At 37.7% G+C, this 15,115-nt stretch overlaps 2 protein-coding genes across 5 annotated transcripts in view; both read left to right on the top strand.

Moving 5' to 3' along the window:
* UBE2J1 (ubiquitin conjugating enzyme E2 J1) overlaps positions 1 to 10,346 on the top strand; it is a 34,561-nt gene extending 24,215 nt beyond the window's left edge. For 3 of the 4 annotated variants that reach the window (XM_063619321.1, XM_055258727.2, XM_055258717.2), the window contains 3 exons: positions 1,652 to 1,781; positions 3,867 to 3,986; positions 7,125 to 10,346. In XM_063619321.1, the coding sequence (XP_063475391.1) occupies positions 1,652 to 1,781; positions 3,867 to 3,986; positions 7,125 to 7,403 (529 nt within the window). In that variant the 3' untranslated portion in view covers positions 7,404 to 10,346. Of the gene's footprint in view, positions 1 to 1,651; positions 1,782 to 3,866; positions 3,987 to 7,094 lie in introns of all 4 variants that reach the window. The other variant, XM_055258734.2, reaches the window with a different exon arrangement.
* A 2,418-nt stretch (positions 10,347 to 12,764) lies between these two features.
* LOC129470683 (small ribosomal subunit protein eS26-like) lies at positions 12,765 to 13,156 on the top strand. The gene has a single exon (XM_055258746.2). The coding sequence runs from the start codon at positions 12,799 to 12,801 to the stop codon at positions 13,144 to 13,146; it is 348 nt and encodes a 115-aa protein (XP_055114721.1). The 5' UTR covers positions 12,765 to 12,798; the 3' UTR covers positions 13,147 to 13,156.
* Positions 13,157 to 15,115: the final 1,959 nt, after the last annotated feature.

Here is a 15,115-nt window from a genome sequence, read left to right as displayed (position 1 = left end):
CTTGTAATCCCAGCACTTTGGCAGGCCAAGACAGGTGGATTGCTTGAGTTCAGGAGTTCGAGACCAGCCTGGGTAAAATGGCGAAACCCCATCTCAACAAAAAAATACAAAAATCAGCTGGGCATGGTGGCACGTGCCTGTAGTCTCAGCTACTTAGAGACTGAGGTGGAAGGATTGCTTGACCTGGGGAGGTTGAGACTGCAGTGAGCCATGATTGTGCCCCTGCACTCAAGCCTGTCGGACAGAGTTGAGACCTTGTCTCAAAAAAAAAAAACAAAGAGATTTTTGCATTCAACCGTGGTAGCGTGCTACCATTGTGGATAAACTAATACATTCAAAATAAACATTCTCCTTAAGGTTCATCTGACTCAGTTAAAAGTGAATACATTTTGAAGCAAATAATTCGTATATAACCAATTCTCAAAGGTGTGTGGACAACAGTGCCACTTCTGGTAAAACAAGAAATACTCATCAATAAATACTAAATTAGGCTGGGCACAGTGGCTCATGCTTGTAATCCCAGCACTTTGGGAAGCTGAGGCAGGAGGATTGCTTGAGCCTAGGAGTTCCAGACCAATCTAGATAACATAGGGAGACACTGTCTCTACAAAAAAAAAAAAAAAAAAAATTAGCTGGGTGTGGTGGCATACACCTGTGGTCCTAGCTACTTGGGAGGCTGAAGTGGGAAGATCATTGGGGTCTGGGAGGTTGAGGCTGCAACAAGCTATGATTGCACCACTGCACTCCAGCCTGGGTGATAGAATGAGGAGACCCTGTCTCAAACAAACAAACAAACAGAAAAACTAAATTATTGCTACTTTTACATATATTTTGTTTATATGATATTTCATAATTTTAAATAGCATGTTCTTCAAGACCTAAGGTTTTTTAATAGAACTAAAAGTACTAGGAAAAACAATTTTTTAGAAAGAAGTTTAACAATGTAACAATATATATTTTATATATGATGCATGTTTACTTTCAGTCATTCATATCCTCAGAGGACTCTTGTAAACTTCAAGGAAGTTTTGACTATATCTGGAATACAAAGGGAAAAATGGAAAAACAAATATATTTCAGAAAATAGTCTAGTTAACAGACATATCCTGAGTCTCTACTTAATATATAATCAGTAATAAATTAAGTCTTGGATTTTCTGCAAGTTCTCCTAAGTCTTTCAAGTGGTACTGCTATTTGTGAGGATTTTTTTCCCTAGAAATATCTAGAAAATTCTGTGTTTAATTAGTTTCTTTACTGCTTTATATATATTTCTGCTAACAGATAATTTGATCTTGTTAAAGGACTTTTTTCACAGCCTTAAAATAGGTTTGTTATATGTGATCTCAAGGACAGTATAATAGACAATTTTCTCATTGTATAGATGTAAAACTTATTTTTCTTTAGATAGTTTATTGGAAAAAATAGGATCTGAACCCTGGATTTTTTTAAAGCCAGCCTAACATTTACTTGTCTCAGGACTATAATCATTACATTAATTGTCTAATTCATAGCGTGTGGATAAATGTGATGTGGAATTTTCCAGTGTTCCTTTCTTTTAAGTTTAATGATTCAGCATTTGAGTGTCTCAATAAGAGGGAATTAAACATTTAACTATTTGATTTATTTTCATTTAAAAATCGTTTTCTACCAGATCACAGGATTTCTGTTGTGAAGGATGTGGCTGTGCCATGAAGGATGTCCTGTTGCCTTTAAAATCTGGAAGCGATTCAAGCCAAGCTGACCAAGAAGCCAAAGAACTGGCTAGGCAAATCAGCTTTAAGGTACTATAAATTCTTAAATAAATTCTAATCTTGTAGCCCTTTTGTTTACTGCTGGATTCTGCATAGAAAGGAAAGCAATGCAGTTCTATTACAATATAACATTTGCATATGTTTTTCTTTTTTCATATTTTTTATTTTTAATTTCTGTGGTTACATAGTAGGTGTATATATGTATAGGGTACATGAAATGTTTTAATACTGGCATGGAATGTTTTTCCTGTTACAAAATTCCTAACTACATTCATGAAAGCTTTATAGAATAGTGAGTGACTAAACTTGAACTCTGGTATACAATGCCAGGGTTCAAATCCCAGCTCTGTTGCTTATTAGTAGTATGATGTCAGACACATTAATTAACCACTTTGTGCCTTTTTCTTTTCTATAAATAATAATGGTACCTATATCATAGGATTGTTGTGAGGATTGAATTAATATATGTAATCCATGGGTTGTATTCAGAACTGTCCCTGGTGCTTAATAAATTCTAGCTATTATTACAGAATATATAGATAAGTAATAAGAAGAAAATGATGGCCGGGCGCGGTGGCTCAGGCCTGTAATCCCAGCACTTTGGGAGGCTGAGGCGGGCGGATCACCTGAAGTCAGGAGTTCAAGACAAGCCTCAACATGGAGAAACCCCGTCTCTACTAAAAATACAAAATTAACCAGGCATGGTGGTGCATGCCTGTAATCCCAGCTACTCGGGAGGCTGAGGCAGGAGAATTGCTTGAACCTGGGAGGCAGAGGTTGTGGTGAGCCGAGATCACGCCATTGCACCCCAGCCTGGGCAACAAGAGCGAAACTCCGTCTCAAAAAAACAAAAAGAAAAAAAAAGAAAAAATGACATTCATAATCTCACCCTCAAGAAATAGCTACTGTTAATATTTTGGCATCCCTCCCATATATCCCTTCTTTCTGTATATGTTTTACCCAAACACAGGATTATATAGTATTTTAATACTTTGAGTATTAAATGTTTAATTATTGAAGGTATTGGCTGGGCGCAGTGGCTCACGCCTGTAATCCCAGCACTTTGGGAGGCCGAGGCAGGCAGATCACGAGGTCAGGAGATTGAGACCATCCAGGCTAACACGGTGAAACCCCGTCTCTACTAAAAATATAAAAAATTAGCTGGGCATGGTGGTGCATGCCTGTAATCCCAGCTACTTGGGAGGCTGAGGCAGGAGAATCGCTTGAACCTGGAAGGCGGAGGTTGCAGTGAGCCAAGATCGTGCCTCTGCACTCAGCCTGGGTGACAGAGCGAGACTCCATCTCAAAAATAAATAAATAAATACATACATACATACATACATACATACAGACGTAAAGTATTAAGTATTTAATCCTTCTGGAATTTAATTAGCTTCACAAAGAGAAATGTCAAGCTGCATTAAGCAGCGTGCTCTCTCCTCCTCCCTCTCCACTTCTCTATGGACTGTGTCTTTCCAGGTGCAGTTCCCTTCTCTTTTATTGTAGTGCCTGGAGGAGTTGCTCAGAACCTGTTGTTTACTTTCTTCCTTCTGAGGATTCCTATTACACTTAAAATTGCTTCTGAAAAATCTCAGGACCAAATGTGTTTTGTACATGGGAATTTTTCAGACTTAAGAAAAGATCTTACATATACCATATATTAAGTTTATGCCGTGCGATCTGGGGCAGCACCTCATAATCAAATCCATTAGGATTTCTTCAGCAAATCTGGGAATATTACATTAATGTGGGATTAATGTTTACACTAATGTGGGATAAGACTATTCATAGCTTCACATCAGCTGATATCAGGCTTTACCTAAAAATTACCAAAAAAAACCTTGAGTTTTGAGAGCTTTTTAGCATTGTGGATTGTGAACCATGGGTGTTAGTTTTGTCCCTCATCAAGTAACGGCTTCTTGAGAACAGGTGTTGTTTATGCTTCTTCCTATGATACCTAGTACAGTGTTGGACACAAGAGTGCTCAGTGCTTAACTGCCTGATAATATATATTAAACTAGCAATTAAAATAAATCCAACAGAGGGGATTTAGCAGGTTGTAGACTGTGTATGTTTCCTGTTGTAACACCGCTCTTGGGTCTATCTTGTTTATAGGCAGAAGTCAATTCATCTGGAAAGACTATCTCTGAGTCAGACTTAAACCACTCTTTTTCACTAACTGATTTACAAGATGATATACCTACAACATTCCAGGGTGCTACGGCCAGTACATCGGTATGGCTCTTATCTTTTAATATATATGTATGTCTCTATCATTATCACTGTTTGCAATAGGAGGAGAAGATCCTAGATCAAATATCGGAAAAATTTGGTTCTCTTAACAACTGGATTCTAACTCATCAGTCCTCCTAATGAATTATATTATGTTGAGCAAGTTGCTCATGCTTTCTGGCCTCAGTTTTCTTTTTTGTTAAATGGGGCTGGATTAAATAATTTTTATCTTGTCCCTCCAGAATTCTATGATTCTCTGAAAAGTTAATTTTAATATAGTGTTAGACTGAATAAAACAAAATATCCATATGTTAGGCACTTTCTAAATAGACCCTATTTTTGGCAGGATTGTTCAGCTGCATTAAGGTACTGACTTAATAAAGTCCTAGAGCCAAAAATTTGCTTTAGACTTGCTCTGTCCAACACGGTAGTCACCAGCTACATGCAGCTGTCTACATTTAAATTTAAATTAATCAAAATCAAGTAAAATTTAAAATGCAGTTCCTCAGTCACACTAACCACATTTCAAGTGCTCCATAGCTACATGTGGCTAATGGGTACCATATTGGACAGTGTAGACATAAACATTACTATCATCACAAAATTCTGTTGGACAGTGCTACCTCGTATATAGTAAGTGTCCAGTAAATAACTATTGAATAAAAGAATGAATGCTATGAGTGTTGTTAGTGGTGCCCTGACCTGTTGTCTAAGAAATTGGTTGGCCTAGGTGATCAGAGTGATTTAAAAAATATGACTGGATTGGTGCCAAAAAATTAGGATTATGGGGAAAAAATGATTTTCCTTCCTATATATAAAAGATGAACTGTCTTTTGAAGTCTTTTTGGTAACAGATTGTTTGGTTAAGTAGTCACATCTGTTTTGTTGTTGTTTCTCCAGTTTATTGAAGACTTTAAAGGGTGAGGGAAAATTGAAATGGAAGTTGGGCAAATATAGATTTGCCCTTTACCCAGCAATAACTTAAAGTGGGACTGAATAGTCTTGAGTGAGTCTCTCCTATTCAGAGAGTGAGCTGGGCAGAGAAAAGTTGGTTGAAGAACAGGGTGGTAGTCTAGGGGGACTGAAGATGGAGGTCCAAGAAAAAAGTGTGTGGGGATGAGTTTAAATCATTTTTATGTGATCCCAGTGTAATTTTATGAATTGCAAGGGAAAATAATGAATTAATTTTAAAGTCAATATGTTTTAGTTCAAGATATTAAAAAAACTTTCTAATTACTTTTTATTTCATAGTTTTTTTTAATAGAAGCATTCTATTATGAAAAGGAAGGTGGTAATCTTTTATCACCTTTTAGGACACCTCCTAATGTTTGTGATGTATTTAAATCTTTTGTGTATTTTCAATCTATATTAAGTCCCCTTGTTACATATTCCAGTTATACTTATTCCAGTTGTAATTTACTTTGTAATTATTTATTTTCTATCTCTCTTCCCAGAATGTAAGTTCTGTGAGGGTCAGGGGTCTCTTTCAGCTTCTCCACTGTATCCCCAGTGCCTGGCTTAGTGCCTTCTGTATAGTAGATTGTCAATGTTTATTTGTTGATTGAATGAATGAATCTTAGGATTGGTACTTTTAAAAAATGCTAGGAATACAATTAAATAAATCAAGAAGTTTAAGTAAATTAGAGTGTACAAATAATGATGTTATTATAGTAGTATTTCTTGTTTTGATTTAGTACATAAAACTTAGAATTCTTATTCATAGATACAGGTCATTAATTGAGACTATTTTTGGTTAAAATACCAACAAGCAATAAATTGTCTACAATTGCAAGTTAAGTTTTTAATTATATTTACATATAAACTATCTCAGAGTATGATTATATAATTTGACCACTATGAAAGTAACTGAAACCTGGTTTGGCTAAGGGTGGTTATTTTACATTAAGTGTAATATAAATTAATTGAGATGTTATACATCAAATCCCAGATAAGCTGTGATTTTTTTGTTGTTGTTAGCCTTGAGGAGAGGCAAGAGATTGCCAAAACTCTAAATACAGCAGATAACATCAGGCCATCCGTTGCCTTTTAATGCAGATATTTTAGCATCAAAAAGCAATGGGAAATGTAGAAATGGGAAAAACACTGAAGGCAGTTTTGTTCTTGCAGTCTGTCAGATTTTCTTCTTTTCCCAGCATAGGGATTGAGGCTCTGAATAAGCCATTTCATTTTATATTAAAAGGCAAAACTCCCTCACACATGCTGGTTATTCTAGGTTATTATAGAAAAATTTATATATATATCACTGGGGACTTTAAGAATGTGATTTTTTTTTATTTTTTTTTAAGAGAGAGTCTCACTCTGTTGCTCAGGTTGGAGTGCAGGCATGTGATCGTAGCTCACTGAAGCCTCAACCTCCTGAGCTCAAGTGATCCTCTTGCGCCAACCTCCCATGTAGCTAGGACCACAGGTGGGCATGACCACACCTGGCTAAGTTTTAAAATTTTTCTGTAGAGATAGTGTCTCACTATGTTGGCCAGACTGCTCTCAGATGCCTGGGCTCAAGCAGTTCTCCTGCCTCAACCTCCCAAAGTGCTGTATGATTGTTTTAAATAGGAAAAAATTTAGAATTTTATAATATCAAGGCACTTGATTTTTAGTTAGTGATATACCATCCAAAAGGCATCTGAGGCTGGGCATGTTGGTTCACGCCTATAATCCCAGCACTTTGGGAGGCCAAGGCAGCAGGATCGCTTGATGCCGGGAGTTCAAGACCAGCCTGGGCAATGTAACAAGATCCCATCTCTAAAAAAATAATGATTAAAAAAATAGAGACAAAAGGCATCTGAAACATAGGAACCTAATTAAAACATTATATGTATATACATATTTTCATTAAGTGTATGTGTTAAAATATCATCGAGAGTCAATGTTTTAAGGGATTGTTTTTCTAAATATATTAATAAAACTATTAAAAGGCCAAAAAGCTGTCCTAAGTTATGACTTTTTTTGAACCTAAATTTAGATGCCCCTCAAGGGATATATTATTAGTAACAATCATTCTTGGTAGTGTTGCCCTTAGTCATATGTTGTCCTCTGAGATTGTGTATTCTTGAATAGATAACAAGTATATTTACAAATCTTCTTTGCCAGTTTCAAACAAAGTTTCTTAAAATTTCCTAGTACGGAGTCCAGAATTCCTCAGCAGCATCCTTTCATCAACCTACCCAACCTGTAGCTAAGAATACCTCCATGAGCCCTCGACAGCGCCGGGCCCAGCAGCAGAGTCAGAGAAGGTCGTCTGCTTCACCAGATGTAATCCAGGGCCACCAGCCAAGAGACAACCACACTGATCATGGTGGATCAGCTGTACTGATTGTCATCCTGACTTTGGCATTGGCAGCTCTTATATTCCGACGGATATATCTGGCCAATGAATACATATTTGACTTTGAGTTATAATATTGTTTTGTGACTTATGAGCTGTGACTCAACTGCTTCATTAAACATTCTGCATTGGGTATAATCTAAGAATTGTTTACAAAAAGATTATTTTGTATTTACCCTTCATTCCTTTTTTTGATCCTTATAAGTTTAGTATAAATATATCTAGACATTCAGACTATGTCTAGCAGTTATGTCCTGCTTAAAGGGACTGGAAGTCAAAGTTCTTTGTCTCACTATTTGATCTGCTTTGCAGGGAAATAACTTGTTTTTTTCTCATGCTTCACCTTCTTTTTATGTAAATTTGTAATACTTTCCTATATTGCCCTTTGAAATTTTTGGATAAAAGATGATGTTTTAAGTTCCGATGAGTATTACTAGTTACTCAGTACCACTTATTGAGTACTCTGTTTCTATGTATGTGGAATGTATAGGGATAGAAGAGTTGAAAAGGGAAAGCAAAACTCCTCAAGTAGCTTCCTTAAAATGTCATTCATAGGGGATGTACTGGGGTTGCTCATTCTGTGACTTTATTTGTGTCCTAAACATTCTTCAGTGAAAATAATTTTATTTCAGTCAAACATTTATTAGGAAATGAGATCACATCTTTGTCACTGGATGCTACTTGAAGAGGGAGTACTTTGTAACCACTCTGATATGCAGTTATCACCACCCCCTGCCCCCGATGCCATACTCACACAAATTTAAAAAGAAATAAAACAGTCTTCCATAGATTTTTGTTTTAAGGAAGAAAGGGCCCAAGCCAGGAGATCGCTTGGTTTTCTTCCAGAAGTTAAATGGGGGGATCTGAAGATTTGAATGTTTGGTCTGCTTTGAAATGTATGTCTTTTTTTTTTTTTTTTTTTTTTTTGAGACAGAGTCTCGCTGTCACCCAGGCTGGAGTGCAGTGGCACGATCTCGGCTCACTGCAGGCTCCGCCCCCCGGGGTTCACGCCATTCTCCTGCCTCAGCCTCCCGAGTAGCTGGGGCTACAGGCGCCCGCCACCACGCCCGGCTAATTTTTTGTATTTTTGGTAGAGACGGGGTTTCACTGCGTTAGCCAGGATGGTCTCGATCTCCTGACCTTGTGATCCACCCCCCTCGGCCTCCCAAAGTGCTGGGATTACAGGCCTGAGCCACCACGCCCAGCCTGAAATGTATGTCTTTTGGGATGTATTATATGCCTAGCTTTATAATCAGTATAAATTTTAATTATTCCAGGAATATGCATAAGATTGAAATATTTCATGTACTATTTTAATAGAAAACCTCAGGGCCCAAGTAACAGCGGTAGAAGTTAGAAAAACCTTTACTTAGAATTGTCCACCTAGTCAGAGCCCAAGAAAGAATTTTCAGTGGAAAAATCAATATATAACTTAGTGCTAGCTAGCTCCACAGACTCTAGTAGATAATATTATCATAATGGCTGGTGAGACCATATAATCACAGAAAAACACTGCCTTCAGCATGTTCAGTTTGCAGCACTGAGGGCACTCTTGAGGGTGTTGTTAATGAAGATTTAATTTTTAAATACAGGTGGTTCCAAGCTTTCAAATATGTTATGCTCCAAAAGTGTTATTTGTAAGTTAATTTTTTTACAAGTCAAACAATGTTGGAAATGGTATTTAGGTTCTAGATCGGTCCACGAAAGTTAGCCCACATGTATATCTTGAATAGTATAGGGGAGGGTATTCATAAAGTCCTTATGTGGTTTTAACTAAGTGAAATTATGGACAAGAGAAATAATTGTAAAATCATTTTAAAGGCAAATTTAATTTTTACTCCTGTTTATGGGACGTTCATTCTATTAACTGTCAGACACAATTTCTGTTTTCATCTGAGAGCCAGTTTTCCTTTATTTCTACATTTAAAATAAGAACATATTGTACACTATTATATAATACAGAATTGTCTTAAACTTTAATAAATTCGCATTTTAAAGGTGTTTACAGATTATTTTTTATATCTGTAGCTGAATTTGTTAAAGTCTAAAAAGCACAAGGACTTTATGAAGATCTCATTATATGAGGAAAATCAGGTTACCATTTTATAACTCTATTGCCATAAGAAAATACATTCTAAAGTCTTGATTTGAAACATAATTAGAAACCTTGATTCAGTGCTCAGTGGTCTCCTAGCAAGAAGTCACCAACAGTAGCGTCATATGAGAAGAAAGAAATCCCTACCACCTCAACCTCTGCTGAGATTGTGTGCTAGCAACAGTCTTCCCTCCATGTCCCCTCAGTCAAACTTGAGCCAGCCTCTGGATCGATGTGATCTTGTTGCACGTTTCCATGGGGTGTACCTATACTTTAAGCCAATACTGCTGCATTCACTGCTAAGTTAAATAAAAAGCCATGAAGATTTTGCATTGTGCAGGTCCTTTGCTATCTGACTTGCATCTCTTCCCCCACCTGTCAACTAGCCACCTGCTTGTTTGTGTTGGGATATTTTTTAGCACCTGAAGCACCATCTGAAAGGGGCACCATTTTCTTCTTCCCTTTCATCCCACATATGCTCCCTAAAAATCCTTAAGTTGTCAATCTGATCCCCACTGTGAGGTTAATGAGCAAAATTGGTCTTTGGGGCCCTTTTTGTCCAAGCCCCACTGAAAGGCCTCTTCAGAAAACTATTATCTTTAAAGCCCTACTTTAACTCCTTAATTCCAGCACACAGCTAAAACCGGATGTATATTCTGGTAAGTAAAGGCTGAGGACTCCTCTTTAATCCTCAGATCTAGATAACTCATGACATTTTATTTGACCAACATAGCACATGATGAGATATCAAGGTAATTAAAATAGCATGCTTGAAACAATACGTAATCTGTTTCACCTGTAACTGTTTAAGCCAATAAACTTTTCAAAATTTATGTAATGTGGGGCGTTTATGTAGCACTTTACGTTTTCATGCTGCTTACTGTTTTATTCTACTGAAATAAATGAATTTCAAGATTCTCAACTTTTTTTAATTTCAAAAATTGTTTATTGTTTTGACTATAGGAATACAAAATTTCCTATTTCGGGAGAATAAGAACTCTTTTTGTCATTTTTGGCTATGAATAAACTTTCTGGTCTCTTGAGACCACCCATTTTTATAGATCAGAATCAGAAAACAAGTAAACCTCCCTCACGCATTTGGACTCATTTGAACAAAAATCTAGGCCAAAATACTGAAAACGCTATGTGTTTTTTTTAATTGGAAGTATATGTAAGGTTAATGCATTTAGTGAACCTGACTAACAAAGACTAATGTGCACATTAACAGATGTACTTTCTAAGCTTTTATGGGAGGCTGTGCATTGCTCAAAAGCTGTTGGGAACGCCTTCTGAACAGTTGCCTTCAGAACTAGTTTGAGCTGCTCAATAAAACCAGTGACTTTACTCATACCTTGTTTTTGACCAAAGGTTGTATTCTTTACATCATCCAGTCTTGTCTCTCATCCATTCTACCTCCTGGAATATTTCTCTCACATCTTTCCACTTCCCTAACTAGGCCCTATCCTATTTAGCTATTAACTCCTCCAAATTGCTGCAGTAACCTCCTAACAGGTCTCTAGTCTCACCCCATTCCTTACACTGCAGCCAGAGTTTTCAATATACAGACCTAATCCCTTCTCTCCTGTTGCTCTTAGATAGGGTGAAACCCTTAACATAAAGCACAAGGCTGTGTGTGACTAGAGTCCCACCTAGGTTTCTGGCATAATCAGACCTCAGCAAATGCCTCTGGGGCCTTCCCACAGCTCTGACCTCCATCCACTGGGGCTATACCCTGCCCTGAGGAAAATGAGCAAATAAAGTTATACCATCCACTACCTCACACCATATAAGAAAATTAACTCAAAATGGATCAAAGGCCTAAATGTCAGAGTTAAAACTATAAAATTCTTGGAAACTTAGTAAACGTGACAGTGGGATATGCAGTGGTTTCTTAAATATGAAAAGCACAAGCAGTTCTGGCATGGTGGCTCAGGCCTGGAATCTCAGCATTTTGGGAGGTGGAGGACCACTTGAGGCTGGGAGTTTGAAACCAGCCTGGGCAACACAGCAAGACTCTGTGTCTACAAAAAATTAAAAAAAAAAATTAGCCTGTAGCCCTAGCTATGCAGGAGGTGGAGGTGGGAGAATTGCTTGAACCCAGGAGTTCGAGGTTATAGTGAGCTGTGATAGCACCACTGCACTCCAGCCTGGGCCACAAAGCAAGATCGTAGCTCTAAAAAAAAACACACACACACACACACAGACACACACAAGCAACCAAAAAAAAAAAAAAGAAAATTATATTTATTTAAATAAAAAACTCTTGTGTGTCAAACAACACCATTAAGAAAGTGAAAAGACAACACAGAATGGGAGAAAATATTTGCAGATCACATATCTAATAAGGGACTTGTATCTGAAATATCTAAATAATTACAGTTCAGTAATAAAAAGGAAATAACCTGATTTTAAAATGGCAAATAATTTGAATAGAGATTTCTACAAAGAAGATATCCAAATGCCCAATAAGCACCTGAAAAGAAGCTCAACATCCTTAGTCATTAGGGAAATGCACATCAAAACCACAGTGATTCCAGTTTACACTCACAAGGATGGTCAGAACAAAAAGCCAGATAGCAAGTGTTCGTGAGGATGTGGAGATATTGGAACTCACATATATTGCTGGTGGGAAGGTAAAATGGTGCAGCCACTTCGAAAAACAATTTGGCAGTTCCTCAAAAAGTTAAATATAAAGTTACCATATGACCCAGCAATTTCACGGCTACATATAATATCCAAAAGGAATGAAAACATTTACACACAAACTTGTACACAAATATTCATAGCAGCATTATTTTTAATAGCCCAAAAACAGAAACTCAAATGCCCAGCTGATGGAGAAGCAATATGTTATATCTATAGAATGGAATATTATGGCCATAAAGAAGAATGGAGTGATGATACATGCTTCATTGATGAACCCTGGAAACATTATGCTGAGTGAATGAAATCAGATACAAAAGGCTGCATATTAGATCATTCTATTTACATAAAATGTCCAGAATTGACAAATCCATAGAGACAGAAACTAGTGTTGGTTGCCAGAGGCTGAAGGGAATGGGAAAGGGGAATGACTTCTAATGGGTATGAGTCTTCTTTTAGGGGAGCTGCATAACTGAATATTCCAATATTCCAAAAGCCACACATTAAAGGGGTGAGTTTATGGTATGTGAATGATATCTCAATAAAGTTGTGATTAAAAAAAAATTATACTATCCAACAATGGTTTTCTCCTGACTGTAATCACAATAATTGAACTATTGATAAAAGAGCTTTAAAGTAAAAAATTGGTAGGACCTAAAGTTGTCCACATGCAACAAAACAAATATTTATGGAAAACCAACACCTTGCTCTCTCCGGTCCGTGCCTCCAAAATGACAAAGAAAAGAAGGAACAATGGTCGTGCCAAAAAGGGCCGCGGCCACGTGCAGCCTATTCGCTGCACTAACTGTGCCCGATGCGTGCCCAAGGACAAGGCCATTAAGAAATTCGTCATTCGAAACACAGTGGAGGCCGCAGCAGTCAGGGACATTTCTGAAGCGAGCGTCATCGATGCCTATGTGCTTCCCAAGCTGTATGTGAAGATACATTACTGTGTGAGTTGTGCAATTCACAGCAAAGTAGTCAGGAATCGATCTCGTGAAGCCCGCAAGGACCGAACACCCCCACCCCGATTTAGACCTGCGGGTGCTGCCCCACGTCCCCCACCAAAGCCCATGTAAGGAGCTGAGTTCTTAAAGACTAAAGACAGACTATTCTCTGGAGAAAAATAAAATGGAAATTGTACTTAAAAAAAAAAAAAAAGAAAACCAACACCTTAAGCTGCCTTTGCAAAAATTATAACTGAGAAAATTATGACAGTAAAAGAGATCTGACCTGACTCTTATCTTGCATCTGACCTCCCAGCTGCCCTTGTTCATTCCTGGGTGTAGGCTAAACTAACTTTGGGAGGAACTTAGTTTATAGTTTAACTTTGAAACAAAGACAGTAACGGCCCTTTTCCAAAACAAGCCTCTATCCACCAAATTATCTTGAAAAGCCACAATCCCTGAGTTTTCCAGGAGACTGATTTGAGTAATGATAAAACTCTAGTCTTCCATACAGCCAGCTCTGCATGAATTAAACTCTTTATTCCAATTCCCCTGTCTTGATGAATTGGCTCTGCCTGGACAGTGCGCAAGGGGAACTTGTTGGGTGATTACACATCCAGGCACAATCCTAGGGTTCCAGCCAGTCCTTTATAAGCTTATTCCAAATGGAAGTAAGGAAAAGAAAGATCCTTTGAACAAAATCTATGGAAAAGAACTTTAATAGGCCTCATGCCTCCCACTACTAAGTCTTCAGGAGGAGTAGGACTTTTGAACAAATTCCCTTGATAATTCTGAGGCGTGGTCAGATTTGGGAACCACTGAAATTGTCCCTGTAATGAATTACTCCCAGCCTCAAGTACCTATTTAACCCGTTGTCATTTGGCTTCCTGCTGCATTTCACAAGTGAAACTGCAGTTACAGAAGTCAGGAATGATGTGCTGTTGCCAGATCCAGTAACCTATTTTCTGCCTTTGCCTTGCTTGACCTCTTCACAGCACTGCATGTTGAGTACCCTCCTCCTTGAAGCTCCTTCTTTGGTTTTCATAGTCAACTTCTTTTCTAGTTCTTCTGTAAGAAGAAAATAAAATTTTGGAACCTCCTAGATTTATTAAGCCACGGGGAAAAGTTAAGCCCTGGAAACTGACTCACAGCACATGGCTGTTTTTCCTCTCTGGTACATGACCATTACTTCCTGAGCTTCGTGCTGAAATGTTATACACTAACCAGACACCTCGTTCTTCATTCAAACCTAGGCTAAATGATGTTGGAAATGGAGACTCTTGTGACTGTTACCTCTTTGCAATAGAATGTTAAGCAACCCTCTTAGAGTGTAATCAATAGCAGCCAATCAAATCTTACATGTGAGCCTTTGTAGAGGAAACATAATTCTGTTCAACACCACCATTTTGTTTTGTTTTGTTTTGATTTGTATAAACAATCCTCATTTTTTCCCACACTTGGTGCAACTGATCACCATTCTTGGGTGTAGCTCTGCTTCCCTGATGGCCACCCTCACACTTTGCACTTGAATGAACTCTAACTGGATCCTGAGCCTTTTCATTATTTTAGGTTGACATTTCTGTGCTTTTATTCTGGCTGCTCCATCCATCCTTTAAGAGTGAAGATTCTCCAAGATTCTGTGCTTGAACTTTGACCTCTTCTATGTCCCTGAAGATTTCATCCTTTCCTATAGCTAAACTACCACCTGTGAAATAAAAATAAAATCATTTTCAGGTCTTAGTCATGAATTCTTTGTCTAGGCCAATGCCTATAAGAGTTTTTCTAACGTTATCTTCTAGAATTTTTATGGCTTCAGGTCTTAGATTTAAGTCTTTGATCCATCTTGAGTTGGTTTTTGTATAAGGTGAGAGATGAGGATCCAGTTTCATTCTTCTACATGTGACTTGCCAGTTTTCCCAGCACCATCTATTAAATAGGGTGTCCATTCCCCAATTTATGTTTTTGTTTGCTTTGTCAAAGACCAGTTGGCTGTATGTATGTGGCTTTATTTCTATGTTCTCTATTTTGTTCCATTAGTCTACACGCCTAATTTTATGCCAGTACCATGCTTTTTGGTAACTATAGCCTTGTAGTATAACTT

The sequence above is a fragment of the Symphalangus syndactylus genome, chromosome 2 (assembly GCF_028878055.3).
Source record: "Symphalangus syndactylus isolate Jambi chromosome 2, NHGRI_mSymSyn1-v2.1_pri, whole genome shotgun sequence".
Taxonomy (NCBI): Eukaryota; Metazoa; Chordata; class Mammalia; order Primates; family Hylobatidae; genus Symphalangus; species Symphalangus syndactylus.
This window is presented reverse-complemented; position numbering and strand designations above follow the sequence as displayed.

Excerpts from the sequence above, each read along its gene's own strand:
- LOC129470683 (XM_055258746.2), top strand. The coding sequence starts at position 12,799 with ATGACAAAGAAAAGAAGGAACAATGGTCGTGCCAAAAAGGGCCGCGGC.